The sequence below is a fragment of the Saccharomyces kudriavzevii genome (genome assembly GCF_947243775.1).
Source record: "Saccharomyces kudriavzevii IFO 1802 strain IFO1802 genome assembly, chromosome: 10".
NCBI classification, from domain to species: Eukaryota; Fungi; Ascomycota; class Saccharomycetes; order Saccharomycetales; family Saccharomycetaceae; genus Saccharomyces; species Saccharomyces kudriavzevii.
Window position 1 is genome coordinate 274513 of NC_079281.1, and position 20116 is coordinate 294628.

The following is a 20116-nucleotide window of genomic DNA, read 5'->3' on the forward strand; positions in this document are numbered from 1 at the left end:
AAGAACAGAGAATAATACAACTTTGGATTCGTAAATAGATGTGCGTTTATATATCGTGTGATAAGATAGATAATTGATAATGACAATGTAGGTAGTTTTAAAAGAAGTTGAGCTTCTACAAGCGTAGAAAGGACGCCAGTGCTAGAGTTGTCAACACGCAATAAACCGGTCCCTTTACCCAAAGCGGCAACAGTCAATGGACTGCGATCGCTCCCCTTCGGAACCGCAGGCAATTTTATCCGCATCGGGAAGTTGCTCTGTGCGTATATGTTACCTCTTTGGGTAAAATAATGGCGGTGATTGGCGCGCAGGGTGTGGAGGTGTCGCTCGTTCAGGAAACAAAATGCATAATCGGGTGTTGTTCAAAGATCTAGAAGGCGAACAGGATGGCTACGACGAATGCGGTAATCGTTCCTGGCAGATGGTTGCACTGGAAAACAGATGCGGGTGCTGCTGCACCTTCGTATGCCGACAATTGTGCGGTAGTTGATGTGCCGTGTTTTAGTTGAGTGTAGATCGATGAAGTAGTCTGATGTGAGATGGAGCCCTTTGGCTGATTAGTGGTGGAACGAGCATTGTTGCTACTGGTTATTACTGTGCCGGTAATTGGACTGGATGGCTTGGCGTACGATGCAGCATCGTTTTCTTGGCTGGTGGTCGTTGTGGTGGCTCTGTCTTCGTTTGAAGTGAATTTAGCGGAAGCGGTTTCGTTTGGCTTTTCAGATGTGTTGAGATGGCTAGCTGTAGAAGATGTTTTTCCGGGGTTGACAATAGTTGCGGCGTTGGCACTGGTGAAGATGGCGGAAAAGGCAGAATCATCGTTTTCTGGCAAAATAGTGGTTATAGAGGAAGACGAAGTAGTTTGGACTGCAGGGTTAGTTTTGAGAGAAGACATAGTTACGTCACTGGTCCGTGTTGTGGCGCCGCTCAGAGTGCTACAAGAAGTGGTAATAGTGTTGGTCACCAGCGTCTTTTCCGTGGTGGTGGCAGAGGATATGGCTGGACTACTGTTCGTACTGCAGGAAGCTGTAAGGGTGTTGGTGACTAGCTTGTTTTCGGTAGTTGTGACGGTGGAAACCGTGAAATCGATGTTCGTACCAGTAGAGTGTGGTGCGCTTGAATAAGCGCTCTTAGAGGTGCCTGTAGCCGTTGTGATATTAGGAGTAGAAGCACTGGTAGTACTTGAGCCATCCACAGACGCTGTCGCGGAAGAAGATTTGTATCTGTCGGCGTTTTTAGCGGCATCGGTGGAAATGGCACTAGATGAGCTGGCAGCGTCGTCTGTAGAAGCCAACTTTGTTGTGACAATTGAGCTCCTAGAGGTGTCAGCAGCAGAGGCCAAGGTCGTAGTAGCATCTGCGGTGCCCGTTGAAGTGTCGGTGCTTGAATTTTCTGTGGTAGCAGAGGCAACTTCGAAGATGCTAGACGAATTTACTGCATCGCCTGAGGCTGAGGCTGAGGTTGAAGAGGAAGTTGCGGAGGAGGGTGTAGGTATGGTTGCGTATTCGGCGGCATATGACACTCTGGAGGCCAACTCCGGGGCATTTTCTGAATGGGTGCCGCTGGAAATGACATTGCTGGCCGAGCTTGAAGCGGAAGTGGTCACCGAAGTGAGGGCCTCCGAAGAAGCTCCAGATCTAACGGCAGCCTCAGACGCTTTGGTTGCGCCGGTAACCAGGCTGGCAGAATCGATAGCCAAACCAGCACCTACAATGGTGCCATGAGTGGTAGCGGTGGAGTCCAAGGAAGTGTGTGAGGAACGTGAAGCAGGAGCGGCGGCATCCTCTGAGGATGCTTCAGATCTGGTCGCGTATTGAGCAGCATTTGTAGCACTGGTAATTGAGCTTACGGGCTCGGAAGCCGAGGTTGTGGTCTTCTTAGAAGAGCTGGTAATGGTGGCATCAATAGTCAAAGACGAAGATGACGCGGACATAGAGGCGGTGCTCCCAGCAGAAGATCTGGTTGTGTTGGCAAACCTGACAGAATTGGCCGAACTGGAGGTCAAGCCGCTAGAACTCGTAGGGGAAGTAGTGCTCGATAATGCAGCAACCGTGGAGGAAGCACTCGAGGAAGCACTGCTTGAGGAAGCTGCGACTGTGGAGATGGCGCTCGACAAAGCACTGCTGGAGGAAGCGGCGACTGTGGAGGAAGCACTCGATGAAGCACTGCTGGAGGAAGCGGCGACTGTGGAGGAAGCACTCGATGAAGCACTGCTGGAGGAAGCGGCGACTGTGGAGGAAGCACTCGATGAAGCACTGCTGGAGGAAGCGGCGACTGTGGAGGAAGCACTCGATGAAGCACTGCTGGAGGAAGCGGCGACTGTGGAGGAAGCACTCGATGAAGCACTGCTGGAGGAAGCGGCGACTGTGGAGGAAGCACTCGATGAAGCACTGCTGGAGGAAGCTGTGACTGTGGAGATGGCGCTCGACGAAGCACTGCTGGAGGCGGTACTCGACAAGGCAATACCGGAAGAAGTAGCATCAGAGGGGGCGCTGGCGCTTGTCAAGGAACTTAAAGCAGACAAGGACTTGGAGGAGCTAGTTGCTCTTGCGCTACTGGTAAACGCCGCAGAGGAGGACGCAATGGCAGTCTTGGCAGGGTTTATGCTAGTTGCTTTCGAAGAGCCACTAATCTCGGAGGATATCAACATTGTATATCCCTGCGCTACAGTGGGCACGCTACTGAACGAGGTCGCAGAGATTTTAGATGACGCAGCGGGAGTGGACGAAGAAGAGGACGTGGACGAGGACAACGACGAGGACGAGGATATAGTACTTATAAGCGGTTCCACTTCCTCGGCAAACTCACCCAAGTAATTTCCGGGAGGGTTGTAGGAGCAGATCACATAGTTGTTCCATGTGGTGCCGCAATACTTGTAGCCACACCCAATCTGGGTGCTGGACTTCCAAACGACCTGGGTAAAGTGGCCCGTGGAGGAAGAAAACCCAGGATCCGAATAGTTGTACTTGCTTATCTCCCCATACCAGGCATCCACGGCTCCCGTGTCTGTGTAACCCAGTGCAAGGTTCTCACCGTATGGACCATCGGAATGCGTCAAGATGCCCGAGCAATCGTACTGGTCGGCGTAGTTCTGCGCGTACGTGGCCAGGGTGTCCGACCAGGTCAGCGGCACCGTGTCAACGTGCAGCGCCCTGAACTTGTTATGTTCGTTCAGGACGTCGGTCTCGAAGTTGGGGAACGTGGCTTGAGCCTTGGCAGCCATCAGACAGCCCAAGAGAACCGATATTGGAAACTTCAGCATTGGTTTTTGTTTTGAATTGTTCGGCGTTGCGGGGTGAAGCAATTGTAGTTTTTGCCGGTGCTGATGTTGTAATTACCTAAAGAAGCAAGAAGTAAAGGAACACCAAGTATAGAACTTGTTTTAGAGAATTCTCCAGCCCAATTGAAACATTAGATGTTTCATCGAACCTATATAGCAATTGCAACACTCCGTTGCTGGGTTCCACCTTGATTGCCAGTTTTGTTGTTGAACTACGCACACAGAAACCGCGATATACGAAAAACAAACATAAGAGGCAAGCACACACAGCTAGTGCGTAGCTTCGCCAGCTCCATTGCTGTGGTACCTTCATCCCTCGGATAATCTACCATTTGGCGCTTAGCCAAAACGGGTACAATTAATCCTCGAGCAAACAGGGATAAGTAAACGAAACGACCTGCATGGCGGCAACTCTAAACACCCAGCCGTCCAGCAGAGAAACCAGCCATGTGCAAAAAAAAGCAGAACAGCCGCCGGAGGCAGCAGGGAAGTCCCCGTTGTCTCGGCCGAGCGTGCCAACAATAGCGACGCGTTTGTCCCAACGTTGGGTTTTTCACGTACCTGAACGTGGACTTAACTCAACATAACGGACCCTCCCAATCAGCGACACGCCCCTTCTTTTGCTCCTGTTTTCCTCATTGGGACACACCAGAGCACAGAACAGGACCCTAGTGCATCGAAATGACGAGATTCGTAGGATGCCGCTGCGCCCTATGCTCCCGCCGATTTAGTAATCGGAAAAGTTACAGTGTAAAGCCGCAGGGGAGGCCCTGCTCCTAGACGAGGGAAAGCAATTAGTAGATACATGCCAGGGATAGTGTTCAGGGGTTGAGCACACGTTTATGGCAATGTGGTTCAGGAAATCGTTCCTTGCCACTGTACGACCTGAGCTTTACTCAACGAAAAACACCAATAAAGTGCATATGGTTGCCGCATGCATATGATAGTTGCTTTTCCCTGACCGGAGAACAATCGGCCATATAAGCGCGTATTGTATATTAGTTCTGCGTGATTGCGTATATAGTTTGCTTTTTTCAATCGTAGAGAGCGATGTTAGAACGGATGATTACCCGTTTCTCCTGATTTTGCTCATTTTTTTTTTCTTTTTCTTGGTAAGCGTGAAAACTGATCTGAATAATGAATGTATGTTTAGTATGGAGAGAATAAACACGCGAGGTAGTTGAAAGCTCTAATCTTGGCTTGGCCCGAAACAAAGAGAACTCGATAACCGTACTCCCCCACCCTCTTTCATGTACAAGCTACAAGTGGTCTTGGTGCCTCCGAGTCTTCAGGCGACGACGCCAATACAGTTTGGTTACGGACCCACCATCGCCGAGTCTTCTCAATTGCTGCCCAATAGAACTAGCATTGCGCAAAGCGCTGGGGACGCCTCTCTGCAGTATGCCAACTTGAGATCTGCCAACGCGAGTTTCTCCCCAAACTATTTTAATCAGCCAAGATACAAGAAGTTTCTTCTGTTTACCAAACCAACAAGCACCCTATTAAATCTGAGTGACGAGATCATTGATAAGTGCGAGAAAATGTACCCAAGTCTGCAGGAGGACATCGAGATTTTGAGTTTGCAGGACAACAGCGGCTGTGATCTAGACCCGGATTTCCTAATAAAGGACGTTTTCAACGTCAATAACGTCGTGAGAGTTATCTTGAAAAATGAAATTGATCTGGATGATACGGCACCAGTGTCGCTTTACAGGTCGGTGAAGCGATCTAAATTGAACAATGGATCGCCTCACTCAGTGCAGTTGCAACAACAGATTCCCGCCTCTTCCGGTGTCCTCAGAATCGCAAAAAAAAGGCCCCCAACAGCAACCACCGCCACGACGTCAACGACCATTCGCAGCGCCATTAATGGGTCTATGAGGATTTCCACACCTTTAGCTAGGCAAATATATCCTCCACCTTCTTCGAAGATCATGTCCAACAATTCGGACGACGAAGACGAAGACGTTGGCGAGAGATCCTTCTTGCCGCCTCCGACACAGCCTCAGTCACCACCCATCAGAATTAGTTCGGGCATTGACGCTGGTAAAAAAATTAAATCAAGCATTATCGAGGAAGATATCGTATCTAGATCGGAAACCGTGGATCCGGACAAGTCAAAACAGCAACGTCTATTGTCCGGAACCCCCATAATGTCGACCATGACCCCCAACAGAGTCACTTTGACCGGACAAAGGGTGGTGTCTGAACATGCGCAGAAGAACGAATTGGTTTTTTCAGCTTCAGCATCCTCTTCTTCTTCCTTTGCTAATGCCGGCGCCGCGGCCCTTACAGTCCAGGACTCAAACAGGAAGCCATCTGTTACTACCCCAAGAATAACATCAGGAATGTTAAGAATCCCTGAGCCAAGAATCTCAGAGATTGAAAAAGAATTAAAGGAGGGTCCTTCCAGTCCTGCTTCCGTCCTGCCCGCCAAAGGTGCAAAAATCCCAATGAAGAAACCTTATTTGGAGAACGGTGAGAACTATGAGTCAGACGAAAGCTCAAGTAGCGAAAACCAAGAAACTCCCGAAACGGAACCCCATTCAAAAGCTTCCTTGCAACGTAGCCAAAGTTCAATTGCAGATAATAACGGCTCTCCCGTGAAAAACAGCCCTTTGGGTGATGTCATGCCACATAATGTTCATCTAGCGGAGCTTCCTAAGGCAGGTGGTACTGCCATCACCAAATTTTCGCACGGCGAATCCTCCAAAAAACAACAAGGGCATCAGCCACCGAGAAAAAGCTCACTGGAAACTATAGTGGAAAAAAAATCACAGACGGAACCTTCTGCTACAGTGGAACCGAGAAGAATGACTAATTTCTCAGATGGCCGTCAAGGAAGGGAAAACGGCAATTCGAATGATAAGCTTTCGCAAAAGGAAAACCTGCCAACAATTGCTCATAGTATCCAACCAATACTTGCATCGTCCAACAAGCCTACTGGGAAAGAGAACCCACTGGGTAGCAAAGTCAATGTAAATGGACACACTCCAAAAGAAGCAGACGCTATCGTCAGCGACGCCGTTGAAGACGATGATGATGATGATGAAGCAGACACTACCGTTCGTATTGTTCCTCAAGATTCCGATTCCTCCAGCTTCCCAAAATCAGAGCTTTTCAAGATGATAGAAGGTGACGGTACAGATCTTCCGCAATGGTTTAAAGGCAAAAATTCGAGAAGAATTTTTGGTTCAGGTAATTCCAAGAATTCAAAGCCTTACACCACGGTTTTAAATAAAGACATAGACAATTCCAAACCAGATCCAAGAAATATTCTCCCTCAAAGAACTGCAAGAAGCGCGGCTAAGAGGGCAGCCCAATTATTAGCAGGAGCCAAGAAAAACGAGACACCAGGGAAAGTACCTGAAGACTCAAGTTCTGCAGGATCTACGGACAATGAATCGGAAAGTGGCATTGAAACAGACGTGTCATCAGAGGATGATCTCAAAAAAAAGAAAAATCTACCATTGCCTAATGATGGGCCCAAAAACATCTCTTTGCATTCATTGAAAGGTAGCGTTGTCCCGCTGACAGATGCAAAGGTAAATAATAGTAAAGAAGCGGTTGAAGAAACAAATAACAAAAGGCCTAGTGTAAAAACTCCCCAGAATAAAATTGAGCCTGCCCCGAAGACAAGCGAGATTTCTGTAACCCATATTAAAATTAGTGAACAAATGGCCAAGAGCTTTTACCCAAATTCGAATAAGAAACAAAATGAACGTACAAAGCCGCAAACTCAGGATGCACCACAGGCGATATCTTCTGCTGTTAGCAATACCCCTCCTGCAGCTACGAAGGCAAGCGCTTCTTCGACGGAAAAGGTAAATAACAAAACTGTGAAGCCCAAAACTAAGAATCTAGCCATACAACCCGATAATCAAAGCAAGGAAATATCTCCAAAGACAACAGAATCGAAAAGCGCAAATACTGATGGAGTTAAAGACTCAGGATCTAAAGTGGAAAAGAAAGCAGATGAATCCAAAGCAGCAGAAAGGACAACTGCTACCACATTCGGGGCCGGTGATTCAAACACGTTGAAGGAAGGTACAGCTTTGAAGGGCAAGCTTTTGAATCAGAATAAGGTGAATATTGTCAGCAACTTGAAAGAAGGCAGGCCCAAACCTGCTAAACCCAGTGCAAATGATAAATTGAAGGATTTGAAGGCCAAATTTACCAACAGTAAAACGTTTGTGCCACCTGGTATAATTTCTAATGAAAAGAATGACTCTAGTTTAAGCAATGATGATTCTGAATCTTCTGGTTCCTCCACGGAAGACGAGTCCAGTTCGTCCTCTTCATCTTCTGATGGAGAAACTTCAACATCCAGAAAGGCCAGAAGAGTTGTTGTAAATACACCAAGAGAACCAGTCAGATCGTCATCATCCAAAGTTGAAGTTCATCCTTCATCTTTGAACCAAACAAACAACGCTACACCTAATAAGGTTCCAGTTACACAATTAATGGACATGTCGTCTCCGCCATCCGTAAGATCGAAGACCCCTTCAAACCCTTCTAGTATTCTTCATGATCTGCCAAGAAAAGTACGTCCTTCTTTGAGTTCATTATCTGATCTTGTTTCAAGGGGAATCCCGGACGTGAAGGAAAAAACTTCCAGATCAACTGGTAAATCACAACCAAAAGCTACTTCAAGTAGTGAAGATGAAGCGAGTCCCGGCGCAGGCTCTGATTCCAGCTCAGATTCCGTCTCTGACTCCAGCTCGAGTTCTAGTGGCTCTGATTTAGACTCAGACGACTCGGGTGATTCTTCAGACGATGGGAAAAGCTTCATCAGTGCAAAGTCTGCTAGTGCTGCTTTAGGCAAGAAAAAGAAACCAAGTGGTGGATTTGCATCCTTAATAAAAGATTTCAAGAAAAAATGATACCTTGATATCTAAGTATTATACATTTCATCGAAAGCTACCAAGAAAAAATATAATCAAGCATATAAAAGTAATAAATAAATCAAAATTTTTCATGTAAACTAATTTATTCATCTCTACGATAATCATGATCAATTTTTTGAGATAGATATTGGCATTCATATTAAGAAGTCATTCTGGTATTATATCGCAAAATGTCAGAATATTTTTTGGGATTATTGTTTAGTAATGATTTTTTCTTTATGAATTGGGAAAGTTTAGGTTTCTAAAAAAGAGAAAATGGTAATAATTACATACAAATTAGCTATTTAAAAAATGCAAAATAGAAATCCTTAGAAACAGAACGTTACAGAAATACCCTCAAACCTCAGCAAATTTATTGCTACCTCTAATAAAACCAATTGCCTCTTCTTTATTGACTTCAATAACAGTGGATATTTTATTCTCATACTTAACACGGAAAAACTTATCTGCAACTTGTAACATATCAGTTCTGAACGTTGTGCAAATGAACTGGGCATCGTTTGACAATTCTTTGATTAGTGTAGCTACGGCAGTCCTATACTGTTTGTCTAATGCAGCATCAATTTCGTCAAATAAGTAAAAGGAAGCGGGGTCAACCATTTGGATTGCTAAGATCAAAGCGATGGCACATACTGTCTTTTGACCGCCTGATAGTTGTTCGACATGCAGTTGTTCATTTTGTTTCGAATTAAAAGAAACAGAAATCGAAACGCCGGTGTACACCGTTTCCCCATCCCTGCTACTTGTTACTTTACTGGCATCGGCATCCATTTCAACGTCGGCACTGTCTGTCTGATCACCAACGTTTTCATTCCTGCGGTGGATAACCAATTTAGCAGTACCTCTGGGAACCAGTCTCTCGAAAACAGTCTCAAAATTTTCAGAAACTTTCTGAAAAGTGGAATCAACTGCACTAACCTTTTGTTGTTTTAGCCTAACAATCAAGTCTTGAATAGAATTTTTAGATTCATCTAGCTCTGAAGCCCTTTCTGAAAGATCTTTGCGCTTTTCGTTGAACTTCTTGAAATTTTCAAAAGCTCTCTTATTTACATTCTTCAAACCTGAGATCTCAGTGTTCATATCGTTCAATTTTTGTAATAATTGATCGCTGGTGATGTCACTAAAATCGTTTATTAGAGCATCTTCCGGCAGTAGCCCGATTTCTCTTATTCTTTGCTGCAGTTCTTCCCTTCTACTAACCAATGTCGTTTTCTTAATCATTGTCTTCTCTACACTTTTTTGAAAATTGTCAAGCTTTTTCAGCAGTAAACGTTGTTGATTGTTTGCCTTTTCTAGTAACTTTTTATTATTGGTTTCTTCAGCAATGAGTGTTTCAATTTCACCTTGAACAGTACTTAATTCTAATGCAGCATCTTCATGCTGTTTCTCGGCACTTTCCATTTCTAATTGTAATTCTTTCAATTCATCTTGCAAACCTAAAATAAATGCATCACCAACTTCTGCCATTTTAGCTTCGAGATCATTTTCTTGCGGAATAAGTTTTGACTCTAATTCCGCATTCAACGAATCAATCGTTGAAGTTATACCTTCCAATGCGTCTGAAGTAACATCCAGTTTGTTATGCAATATGTTGATTTCTTTGGTCAAGGACTCCAGCCTTTCCTTTTCTTCCCTTGAAAGTTCGCTATCGAAATCTTGGAGTAAATCATTTTTATATGTATTCAACTTTTCTTGGGCAAGACTTAGGTTTGTCTTCTGCCTTTCTAGCTTTAGCACAGTAGCGTTTAATGTTTCCTCCAGAATCAATTTTTCGTTCTTTTTAGTGTTTAGCGATGTTCTACAAATCTCAATGTTTGTCAAGACGGATTCTCTGTCATTAGAGACTCTTCTTATATTCCCGTTTACTTGGTCAATTATAGCATCAACATTATTCAATTCGTTTTTAACAACTTCTAATTCTCCAATTAATTTTTTGTGTTGATTCCTTGATTCATTTAAGTTCTTCAATGAATCCAAACGAGTTCTTTTGTGCTGGTCAAGATACCCACCTGTAAGTAGACCTCTTTTATCTGCTCTATCACCATCTAACGTAATAGCATTAAGTTTGTGTTTTTTAGCTAGTTTTAAACCTTGGCCTAATTCCTTGACTACAATAGTTTTGCCGAAGACGTGTTTGACAGCCTTTTCAAATCTGGGTTGGTATTTTATCTTTTTGATTAAGGGTGTGAATTGGATCTGAGTTGTAGTATTTGAGGGAAATTTAACGTCACTGTCCAAAAATAACCTGTTCAGCGGGATAAACGTGACTCTTCCACCCTTCATACGATATAATTCGTTCATAATTAGAGTGGCCGTTTCCTCAGTATCTACTACGATATGGAAAAGAGAGTTTCCACCGACCACTTCAGCACATGCTTTGTATTTATCATTGACTTTAATCAGCTCACCTAATGTACCAAAAACTGATTCTGGCGATATTTTCAGCTTTTCTGTGATTTCTTTGACATTTATTATACCATTTGCCAATGACCTACTCATAGTTTCGTTGACATTTCTTTGGTTTTGATTGACGTCGCTCAACAAGGTTTCCAAGATTGTTTGCAGTTTTTGTTCTTTTCTCCACAGTTCTTTACGAGTGTCTAAACTTTCATTCAGTCTCTGCTTCAGATTGATTAATTCCGAATCAAAATCTTCTAGTTGACCTTTGATATCTGGCCCATTGATAGAATCAGCCAAATCTTCAATCTCTTCATCAAGCTTGGAATACTGTTCCTTCAAAGACGTACGATCCATTTGCAATTTACTTCCTAATTCATTCAGATTTTGCATCGAAGATTCTAATTCTTCAATCTCTGAATAAATCCACGCATTGCGCTCCTCCTTTGATTTGAAACGAGCATATTCACCCTTTTTAAAAATCAAATCTCTTTGCTTTTGTTGTAGGGAAGCCAAATGAAGTTTGTACATTGCTTCTTCCTTCGTCAGTTCCTGATATCTTGGTAAGATCTTGGACAGCTTTTGTTGTCTCTGCTTTATTATAGATTTAACCTCTTTCAGAGTTGCGCCATCCAAGTTTCTCTGTTCTCCGTTCGACTCGATTTGTAGCTGGACATCCTTAATCTTCACATTAATATTGGTTAAATTTTGAGAAATCTCAGACTCCCGTAGTTTTGCCTGTGGTAAATCCGTCGTATTCTTGATCTTCAAGGAAGCTTCAATATTTGATAGATTTTTGGAGACTTGCCCGATCATATCTTCCCTTTTGTCTAATTCCTGAATGTATTGTTCAGAAGAATGAACGGTATTGTTGTAATCACCATCCAATCTTTCCATTTGGTTGATAACGTCATTCAATTCTCGGTCATACAAAGTAAATTGATAAATCTTTCTATTACGTTCTAATTCATTATATTTTTCTAGTTCCTCCCGTTCTTGTTCCATTTCACTTAATTTTGAGTTCAATTCATCCATTTCTTTGCTGATCTGGATCTTTTTCTGCTCCGTCTCCTCCATCTTTTTCAGCGAGGCCTTCAATTTGACTTCAAATGACTTAGCTCCTACAACATCTTCCAGCAATTGTAATCTTTCCTTATCCTTAGCATTAGTCAATGCAACTATCTTACCTTGTGGCACTATGTTGTAAGGATTAGTCATTGAAAATCCCGCGGTTTCCAACATTCTAACGATGTCGCCCTTGGTTACGTTTCTGTCATTCAGTTGATAGTCGTCTTTCTTCAATCCCACTGTTCTTCTAATCGTCACTTCGTCGTCTCCTCTCGACAGCACACCAGAGGGCAATATCATGGAGTGATCTGGATCATGGAATACAATTTCCACTGAGGCGCTCATCACCGAACCACCCGAACCCTGGTGAATGAGCCCCTGTCTCTCCTCCCTCTTAAGATTAGAGTAATCGTCACTCAAAACAAACCTAATAGCAGCAAAGAAGTTCGATTTACCTGAACCGTTAGAACCAATGATAACATTCTGATGCGGCGAGAAATTATCGATAATTGTTTCGTTTCTATACGTCTTAAAACCCTTAATAACCACCCTTTTGATATACATAGCGGGCTTGCACTATTCTTGTCGCGTCAGTAGGCCTCTTCTGCAGATATGGTCTCTATACTGCGTGAAGATGAAATTGAAACTCTTCTTTAAATGATCTCTATTCTTTTTCTTTACGCGTCGCGTTCATGCCTTGCTTGTTCTTGAGATTTTTTTTTTCTTTGGGCTACTAACAATGGAAATGTGACAGGTGTACACATCGATGACAAACAAGAAGGGAGTCAAGGCGACGTAAAAACTGCTTTAAGGGTAAGGACTTAGTCGTAGGTGCCGATCCAGTAAGTTGTATTCACTGGTTGGTTTGGCATATTACTAAGGCTGGTGTGAACGTCTGCAAAACAACACATGATACTAATTACGGGATACTGTCTTCTGGTCTATAGTATTATTTTACCAGTACTGATATCGGCCATCAAATCATGTGATTTGGCTGAGTTGCAACAACTGAACAAGAACCTGAAAGTAGACACTGAGTCCTTGACAAAATATCAATGGATCGCGGGACAATTAGAACAAAATTGCATGACAACGGAACTAGAAAGTGAGGATATGACAGATGTCATTCGACTGGCTAACCAAATATACTACAAGATTGGGCTGATCCAAATGTCTAATGACCAACACCTGAAGGCCATTGACATATTCGAAAAAATTGTTTCCAATGAAACTTATACAGATTCCTTTGGGAAGCTGGCCGAGAAAAGGCTGCAAGAGATGTATAAGGATTTTGGTCTGTGGGATGAGGTGCGTCAAAAGGATGAACACTATACAAAATACCTCTCTTTGAATGAGACTATCGGAAAGAAAATACTATCAAAAGATGTTTCCGTGGAGGAGGATCTTTCGGAGCTACTTCGCATAACGCCGTATGATAGAAACATCCTTTCCACTCATATTGATGTTCTTTTCCACAAGATGGTCGAGGAGATTGATGTTTCACTAGCAGCTGCCATTATCTTGGATTACGAAACAATTCTTGACAAACATTTGGCTTCTTTGAGCCTAGATACAAGGCTTTCTATTCATTATGTCATATCGGTCTTGCAGACTTTTGTACTCAATTCCGATGCGTCCTTTAATTTGAGAAAGTGCTTATCCATTGATATGGACAACGATAAGTGTAAAAGGCTAAGTATGGCTATTTCTAAATTAAACAAAGTGAATCCATCCAAAAGACAGATTTTGGATCCGGAAATGTATGCGTTCGAGCGTGAAGGGTCTACAGATTGGGACAAAACTATAGATTTTTACTTGAAGGAGGGAAAGCCATTTATTGCCCAAAAGAAAGTTCTTAGTAAGGATATAACATTCAAAAACAACTACTCATTTTTACAGGAGATACTTAAACAATTAATTCAGGATGTGCAACTGTTAAGACCTTTGACAACAAATTTATTTGACGATCCTACCAACATCAATGACTTTGCCAAGCCAAAATCCTACTATCACACTGATTATCTGGTATATATTGACTCCGTTATTTGCCAGGCTTCTACCATGAGTTCGGATGCCAAGAGAACTAAAATGGCAGCACCATTTTGCAAAAAAGTTTTAAAACATTCATTAACGCTAGAAACCTGGAACCACTATCAGGATGCCAAATCTCAGCAAAAACGGTTGCCTGAAACAATTTTGGATGATGTTTGGAATTCCAATCCTCATTTGCTGATGTATATGATAAACTCGATCTTAAACAGAAATAAGTCTAAACCACATTCCCAGTCTAAGAAACAATTGTACGATCAGATAAGTAAGTTTTTCCAGGATAACGGGCTTTCAGAGTCAACAAATCCATACGTGGTAAAAAACTTCCGTTTGTTGCAGAAACAATTACAAGCTTACAAAGAACAAAAACATCGGAATTTCAACCAACAACATTTCCAACAACAGCAACAACAACAACAACAGCAACAGCACCAGACTCCCCCACAGGGGTCCAGCTATGACCCTAAAAAGGACTATTATAAAACTCTTGGGGTAACACCTAGTGCTACTTCGAAAGAAATAAGAAAAGCATACTTGAATTTAACCAAAAAATACCATCCAGATAAGATAAAGGCAAACCATAATGACAAAAAAGAGTCCATTCACGAAACAATGTCACAAATTAATGAGGCATACGAGGCGTTAAGTGACGACAACAAGAGGAAAGAATACGATCTCTCGAGGTCTAATCCTCATCGAAACACATTTGCTCAGGGACCTAGGCAAAGCATGTTCAAAAACCAAGGGAATGGATTTCCATTCAGAAATAGTTTCAAAATGAATTTTGGTTTCTGATGAGTTACGTTTTATGCGTGCGCACAAGTATGCCGATGCAAGTACAAACGTATGTATATATACATACGAATAAATATGGGCAAACCCTTGAAAAATTTGATCTTTATAGAATGATTTCTTTTTAGTTATTAAAATCCTCTTCCTCATTTTCACCTGCGACAGTAAGGGATGCTGCGTGAATTTCTCTTAATTTGTCCATAATGTCAGTGATGAACGGCCTCAATTCATTGATCTCTAATAAACTTAGATTATCTAATTGCAAATGGGACTCGTTCAAATATTTAAGACCTTTTAATACCTTGACCTGCCTTATTTCTCTCAAATCTTGAATTTTACCGCGCAATTCGTGAATGGGGTCGTGGAAATCATCTTTAGCCTTACTGAAGAGAATGCGTGCTAAAACAAGCCAGTTCCATGGTAGCTCACTAAACCTATCTGGATGTGCCTTTTCATATTGTATTTTTCTATCAAGCTCTTTCGTCGTTAACCACTGTGGTGCTACTATACTGCACTTGGATTGCTGCTTCAGTAACAGAGCAATCCAAAGGACCACCTCGGTAGAGCGCATCGCTACCATATTATTTAGGGCCTTGTCACCCGTCGTGATAAGTTGCCAGCGGTTAGGTGTCTGATCCCGGACTCCTTTATCATTTCTATGAATCTTTTGGCGTGTCGTTATTCTGGGAAAAATCTTTATCGGTTCATTCTCTACAATAAACTGAATTTCCTCTGACGAGAAAGACTGCTGCAGATGCGCTGGTAATGCCATTGTTCTGAAAATATCTCCTATTAGGTCAGGCCGCTAATTATCTATAATATGCCACTTTTTTGTTTGTTTACCATTTTTATGCCTGCATTTAGGCGACTGATTTTTTTTCGAAATGGAATTTTTTACTTGAAGAAATTTCACACTGGGTTTAGTCATCGCTGAACTTCGAACGAAGAATGAAAATGCAATTCGGCAGAATTGTACAGGTAGGCAGATTCAAGGCATTAGTCGGTCATTGTTCATCATGTGGAAGCATATATTTACGCATGGACTCCGGTATAATCAACCCAATGCATCTTCAAAAAGCTTGATTCTGTCCGTTCTGAACTCGACGGCTACAAAACGAGAGGCTAAGGACTATCTTTCGAAATATAGAAACGGGAATGGTCAACATAATCACTGCTTGTTCTTCATTAGAGATCTGCATGAGGTGGCACCTGCAATTTTGACTCAGGTTTCGAGTGCCATAAAAAGGCTCGGAATGCTCGGTTTGCGTCCCATATTTGCAATTCCACCATCACCATCACCATCACGTGTAAATATACAAGCAGAGTTACTCGATAGTATTGTTACAAATGCTGATATGAGACCGCTTCATCTTAAAGAGGGCTTGACAAAATCTCGCACTGGGTTATATCATTCTGCTTTGTCACGACAGAGCAAGTTGTTTGATATTGCAAACTCGGATATGATACCAATTATTAAACCCTACGTGTATAATCAAGAAACAGCGTCTGAATTCATGACGACGGATGTCGTAAAATTCATGAATTGTCTATGTCAGGGAGATATTCCGCATATCGACAAGTTCTTCATTTTGAATGAAGCCGGAGGCATACCCTCAGGAGAAAGACATGACAACGCTCACGTTTTCATAAATCTTTCCCAAGAATTCAGGCATCTGTTCTCGTCTTTGTCTCATAATATACGCACTCTGAGAAAACCAGAACCACGCTCACAGGATTTGTTACACAGGATGGAGCTACATGCTAAACAAGATGAAATATCTTCTCTGGAATGTGAATACCATAATCATTTGGAAGATCTGTTGCTAATGAACAAAGTACTATCAAATCTAGCACCTGCAGCTACGGGATTGATTACCACCATCAAAGCCGCTGCATTATCTTCAGACAGAAGAAATCCTTTAGTATATAACCTCCTTACGGATCGTTCGTTAATATCCTCTTCTTTACCAAGGTTTAAAAAGAACAGCATTGAAATGGACTCATCAACTGATGCGTTAAGTGAACATACGTGGTATGAGCTGCCTTCGCAGCCAGCAAACACGGCACCATCCAATTCAGATGCTGTCTTAGTAACCACTGTTTTAAAAAGGGGAGTTCATATAAAAACGTATGATTATAAGACGTTGACTCAGTTCAACTCCATCGGGCTACCAAAGGAATTTCACGTACCTGAAACAGGAGAAGAGCCTCCTGCCAATTCCTTCAAGTTGGATATCAACAAATTCAAAGCAATCATAGACCAGAGCTTCAAAAGATCTTTGGATGTGCGTGACTATTTAAATAGGATCAACGGACGAATAGCTACAATCATAGTTATAGGTGATTATGAGGGTATTGCCATTTTAACGTATGAAGGCCCTGAAAAAGACCCATTTGTTTATCTCGATAAGTTCGCTGTTCTACCGCATCTGAAAGGCTCTTTGGGTATATCTGATATTATATTCAATTTGATGTTTAAGAAGTTTCCTAACGAAATACTCTGGAGAAGCAGGAAAGATAATGTAGTGAACAAGTGGTACTTTCAACGTAGCGTTGCCGTGCTAGATCTGTCGGTAGATTTGGATCCTGAACATCATGATAAACAGCAAAGCCAATTCAAGTTATTCTATTACGGCAATCCTCAATTCGCTAAGAGGGCTTTGCGTAATAAGACACGTCTAAGAGAAATCATGAAATCTATTAGAGATATTAAGCCAAGTTGGTACAAATGAATAAAACGCACACATGAAGCAATTACGGAAATTATTTTTCTCATTTTTCGCTTTCTTCAAGTTTTATTTTAGATTCAAAGTATGTATGTACACATATTCCATACATGACTTTATCATGCAAAGTTGTTGCTTTCCACTTACCATATGGAATTGATCACTCCAAAGTAATCCCGGACGAAGCCCCATTCTTGATTCAGCGTCTCTTTTCTGTATCCTCGTCTAATCATCGGTACATTGTGCTTTATTGAAGTATCTTCTGCTGTATCATACCAGTTATCGATTCCGCCAACGTCCTCCTCAAAGAAGGAGGTCCTTTTTATTCCAACGCCAATCCAATGAGCTTTATACCAACCTTCATATCCACTGGACAACACACTTGTTCTTGCTAGTTCGCATAAATCTGTTGGGTTTAGTAAGTAAATACTTGCCGCGACACTGTACTCTTCAATGAGAGGTTCTAGCGTGTAGGAGCTATTATAAAGAATCGACCTCGATGATAAAGAGATTTTCAATCCCATTTTAAACATTTTCATAAAAGGATTTGTTTCATATGACCTTTGTTCGCCAACAGTAATATCTCTAGAGGGGTTAATCTTGGTGATCGCCCGATCTTTCAGGTAATCGTGATAATCGTGATCTAAAAGCATGCTTTTACTATTCACGGGAGAAAATTTTTGTGAGTTCAACAATGACACAGAAGATAATGGGGCAGCTAGGATGGGGATTTGGAAAAGGTAGAATAAATATTGTATCATTGATGCCGTGTCCCAAAGCGGTTCCACCTGCAACAATCCTCCGTTACAAAGCAGTAAGTTGCACACCAATGATTCTACTTGATCTGTGAAATATAAGTCCACCCCAAACTGGGAAGTTCTACTAGATAGTGGAGAACAGTAATTTCTCAAAATGATTGTATTTTGAGAATATTGCGACATCAGAAAATTCAATCTCGATAAATTTTTGTAGATATAGTACATGTAATGCGCAATTGTTGGATTGTCACCTTGTGCAGCCCAAAATTTCGGCTTACAATTCATATCCGTAAATTCTTTCCAATAATATTCATCTGATTCTTTAATGACCAAATCCATAGAACACACGTTTGATAAAAAAAACTGCAAAGCAATAATATCGGGATCGACCGATGAATCCATCATCTCCTCCTTTTCTAATATGAATAAAGGATTGAAGATGAGATCCAAAAAATCTTGAAAATTTGATACAACATTCTCCTCGAATAATTTGGGAAAAATTCTGGTAATTTGTACATTCCAGCGGACATTGTACGACACTAGCTTCCATCGTAGCAACCATCGCGAGAACTTTTTATACCAATCTTCACCTTTGGAATAAAACTGAAAATTAACGGATACTTGAGCCAATTGGTATTTTGATTTTTCCAGGATATGAATAACGTATTTTATGAAAATTTCCGCTAAATACTCACCTTCAATGAAGTTATCAAACTCAAGAAACACTTTAGCTAGTAGATAAAATCTCATTTCTTTACCGGCCAGATTCGCCACTTTGTGAGGTGTCAAATGATAGTCTGTTAAATAAATATTCCTATACCAATCCAAAAATTCATCATCAATCAACTTTAGTCCAATTGCGATAGGCTGGTCGTCAGAAGAACAGCCAAACTGAAAGATATCCTTCAATGTGAAATCTCTTGATGTTTCCGGGTCTTGATAAACTATTCTATCAGGCTCCAAGTTTATTTTTCCCCAGATATATTCGCTCAATTGACGTTGAGAAATGCAACCACTCAAAGATAGATCTCTATCTACCTTACGAGAATTGTAGAAATCTCTGTAGGGAACATTTTTGTTGGCTAAAATCTCTTTCTTAGAGTTTAAGTACTGAAACAGTTCAAATTTATCTAATAGATAAGAAAGTCGCTTGCGCGAAATCTCATTAAATTTGTGAGATTGAATTAGCTCTATGGTGTAGGTAAAATCATCCCTGAATTCTTGGAATGTAGGCACATCTGTTAAATATTCTTCTTCGCCAGAATTGGGAGGCTGACATGAATTTTGCGTATTCTTTTGATCGTTTAGATGGGCAACAAACTGTTCTTTGTAGTGATTCAAATCAAAGTACTCACCGGTATATGGCACTTTTGCCTTGCTTCTTCCTGTTAGATCAGAGTTCGTGTAGTAATAGTGGTCTGTAAAGTAACTAGGGTAGTAGTAACCATGATGATGCGGCGTAGGGGCTCCTGGCCCTGAACCGTCTCCGATCTCATTTAAATCAGAGTCAGAGAGATCCTGGAATCGTTTATCATCTTCAAATTTCCAAAACTTGGGTAGAGGCTTAGGATACAATAACCAGTTTTGAATGTCATTTTTATTGTTGGAAACCCCATCTTGTTTGGAAGTTGTAATATATTTTCTTCTCATTTGGGAAACCAACTCAAATGGGTTAACGTAGAGGTCTTTAACCACTTCCTCAGTTTTAAGATTCGGGGGGGAATATGACGAATCAAAGTAATCATTTTCACCATTTACATGATGAGATATAGAAGGGATGGGGTCAATTTTGTTCTCTTCATCCTCAGGATCGAAAAACATGGGCGAACCTAAAATCATTTGCCTATCAAAGGCTGTAGGCAAAGAAATCATATCCATATCATCGACAGATACCTCCTTTGGATCCAACCCTGATTGCGCGGCAGTACTGATGTTCTTAGACAGGGCCTTGCCGTCTTTATTCTTTGTCTCATTAGGTTTAGCAATAGAATCCTGATATTCATCAAAGAGTAATGAAGGTCTTCGTTCAACCATCTGAATAGTTTTCGGACAGGCGACAGAATAAAGCTTCGATCTTGATAATCTTCAGAGGACATTTAGAGAAGTTTTAGCTATATTCTTTAAACATGATGTCCCCTT

General features: G+C 41.7%; 7 protein-coding genes across 7 annotated transcripts; 3 read left to right on the forward strand and 4 right to left on the reverse strand.

Moving 5' to 3' along the window:
- Positions 1 to 370: 370 nt before the first annotated feature.
- On the reverse strand, positions 371 to 3262 carry PRY3 (Pry3p; the record flags this gene model as incomplete). Its single annotated transcript, XM_056228974.1, has 1 exon — positions 371 to 3262. The coding sequence occupies one exon, from the start codon at positions 3260 to 3262 to the stop codon at positions 371 to 373; it is 2892 nt and encodes a 963-aa protein (XP_056083039.1).
- Positions 3263 to 4530: 1268 nt separating this feature from the next.
- On the forward strand, positions 4531 to 8163 carry NET1 (Net1p; the record flags this gene model as incomplete). The annotated part of the gene is made up of 1 exon (XM_056228975.1): positions 4531 to 8163. The coding sequence occupies one exon, from the start codon at positions 4531 to 4533 to the stop codon at positions 8161 to 8163; it is 3633 nt and encodes a 1210-aa protein (XP_056083040.1).
- A 360-nt stretch (positions 8164 to 8523) lies between these two features.
- SMC3 (cohesin subunit SMC3) lies at positions 8524 to 12216 on the reverse strand (the record flags this gene model as incomplete). The annotated part of the gene is made up of 1 exon (XM_056228976.1): positions 8524 to 12216. One exon carries the CDS (start codon positions 12214 to 12216, stop codon positions 8524 to 8526), a length of 3693 nt encoding a protein of 1230 aa, XP_056083041.1.
- Positions 12217 to 12561: 345 nt separating this feature from the next.
- On the forward strand, positions 12562 to 14496 carry JEM1 (Jem1p; the record flags this gene model as incomplete). The annotated part of the gene is made up of 1 exon (XM_056228977.1): positions 12562 to 14496. The coding sequence occupies one exon, from the start codon at positions 12562 to 12564 to the stop codon at positions 14494 to 14496; it is 1935 nt and encodes a 644-aa protein (XP_056083042.1).
- Positions 14497 to 14617: 121 nt separating this feature from the next.
- Positions 14618 to 15265, reverse strand: PSF2 (DNA replication protein PSF2; the record flags this gene model as incomplete). Its single annotated transcript, XM_056228978.1, has 1 exon — positions 14618 to 15265. One exon carries the CDS (start codon positions 15263 to 15265, stop codon positions 14618 to 14620), a length of 648 nt encoding a protein of 215 aa, XP_056083043.1.
- Positions 15266 to 15509: 244 nt separating this feature from the next.
- On the forward strand, positions 15510 to 17225 carry ARG2 (acetyl-CoA:L-glutamate N-acetyltransferase; the record flags this gene model as incomplete). The annotated part of the gene is made up of 1 exon (XM_056228979.1): positions 15510 to 17225. The coding sequence occupies one exon, from the start codon at positions 15510 to 15512 to the stop codon at positions 17223 to 17225; it is 1716 nt and encodes a 571-aa protein (XP_056083044.1).
- Positions 17226 to 17362: 137 nt separating this feature from the next.
- SKDI10G1430 (metallo-dependent hydrolase superfamily protein) lies at positions 17363 to 20011 on the reverse strand (the record flags this gene model as incomplete). The annotated part of the gene is made up of 1 exon (XM_056228980.1): positions 17363 to 20011. One exon carries the CDS (start codon positions 20009 to 20011, stop codon positions 17363 to 17365), a length of 2649 nt encoding a protein of 882 aa, XP_056083045.1.
- Positions 20012 to 20116: the final 105 nt, after the last annotated feature.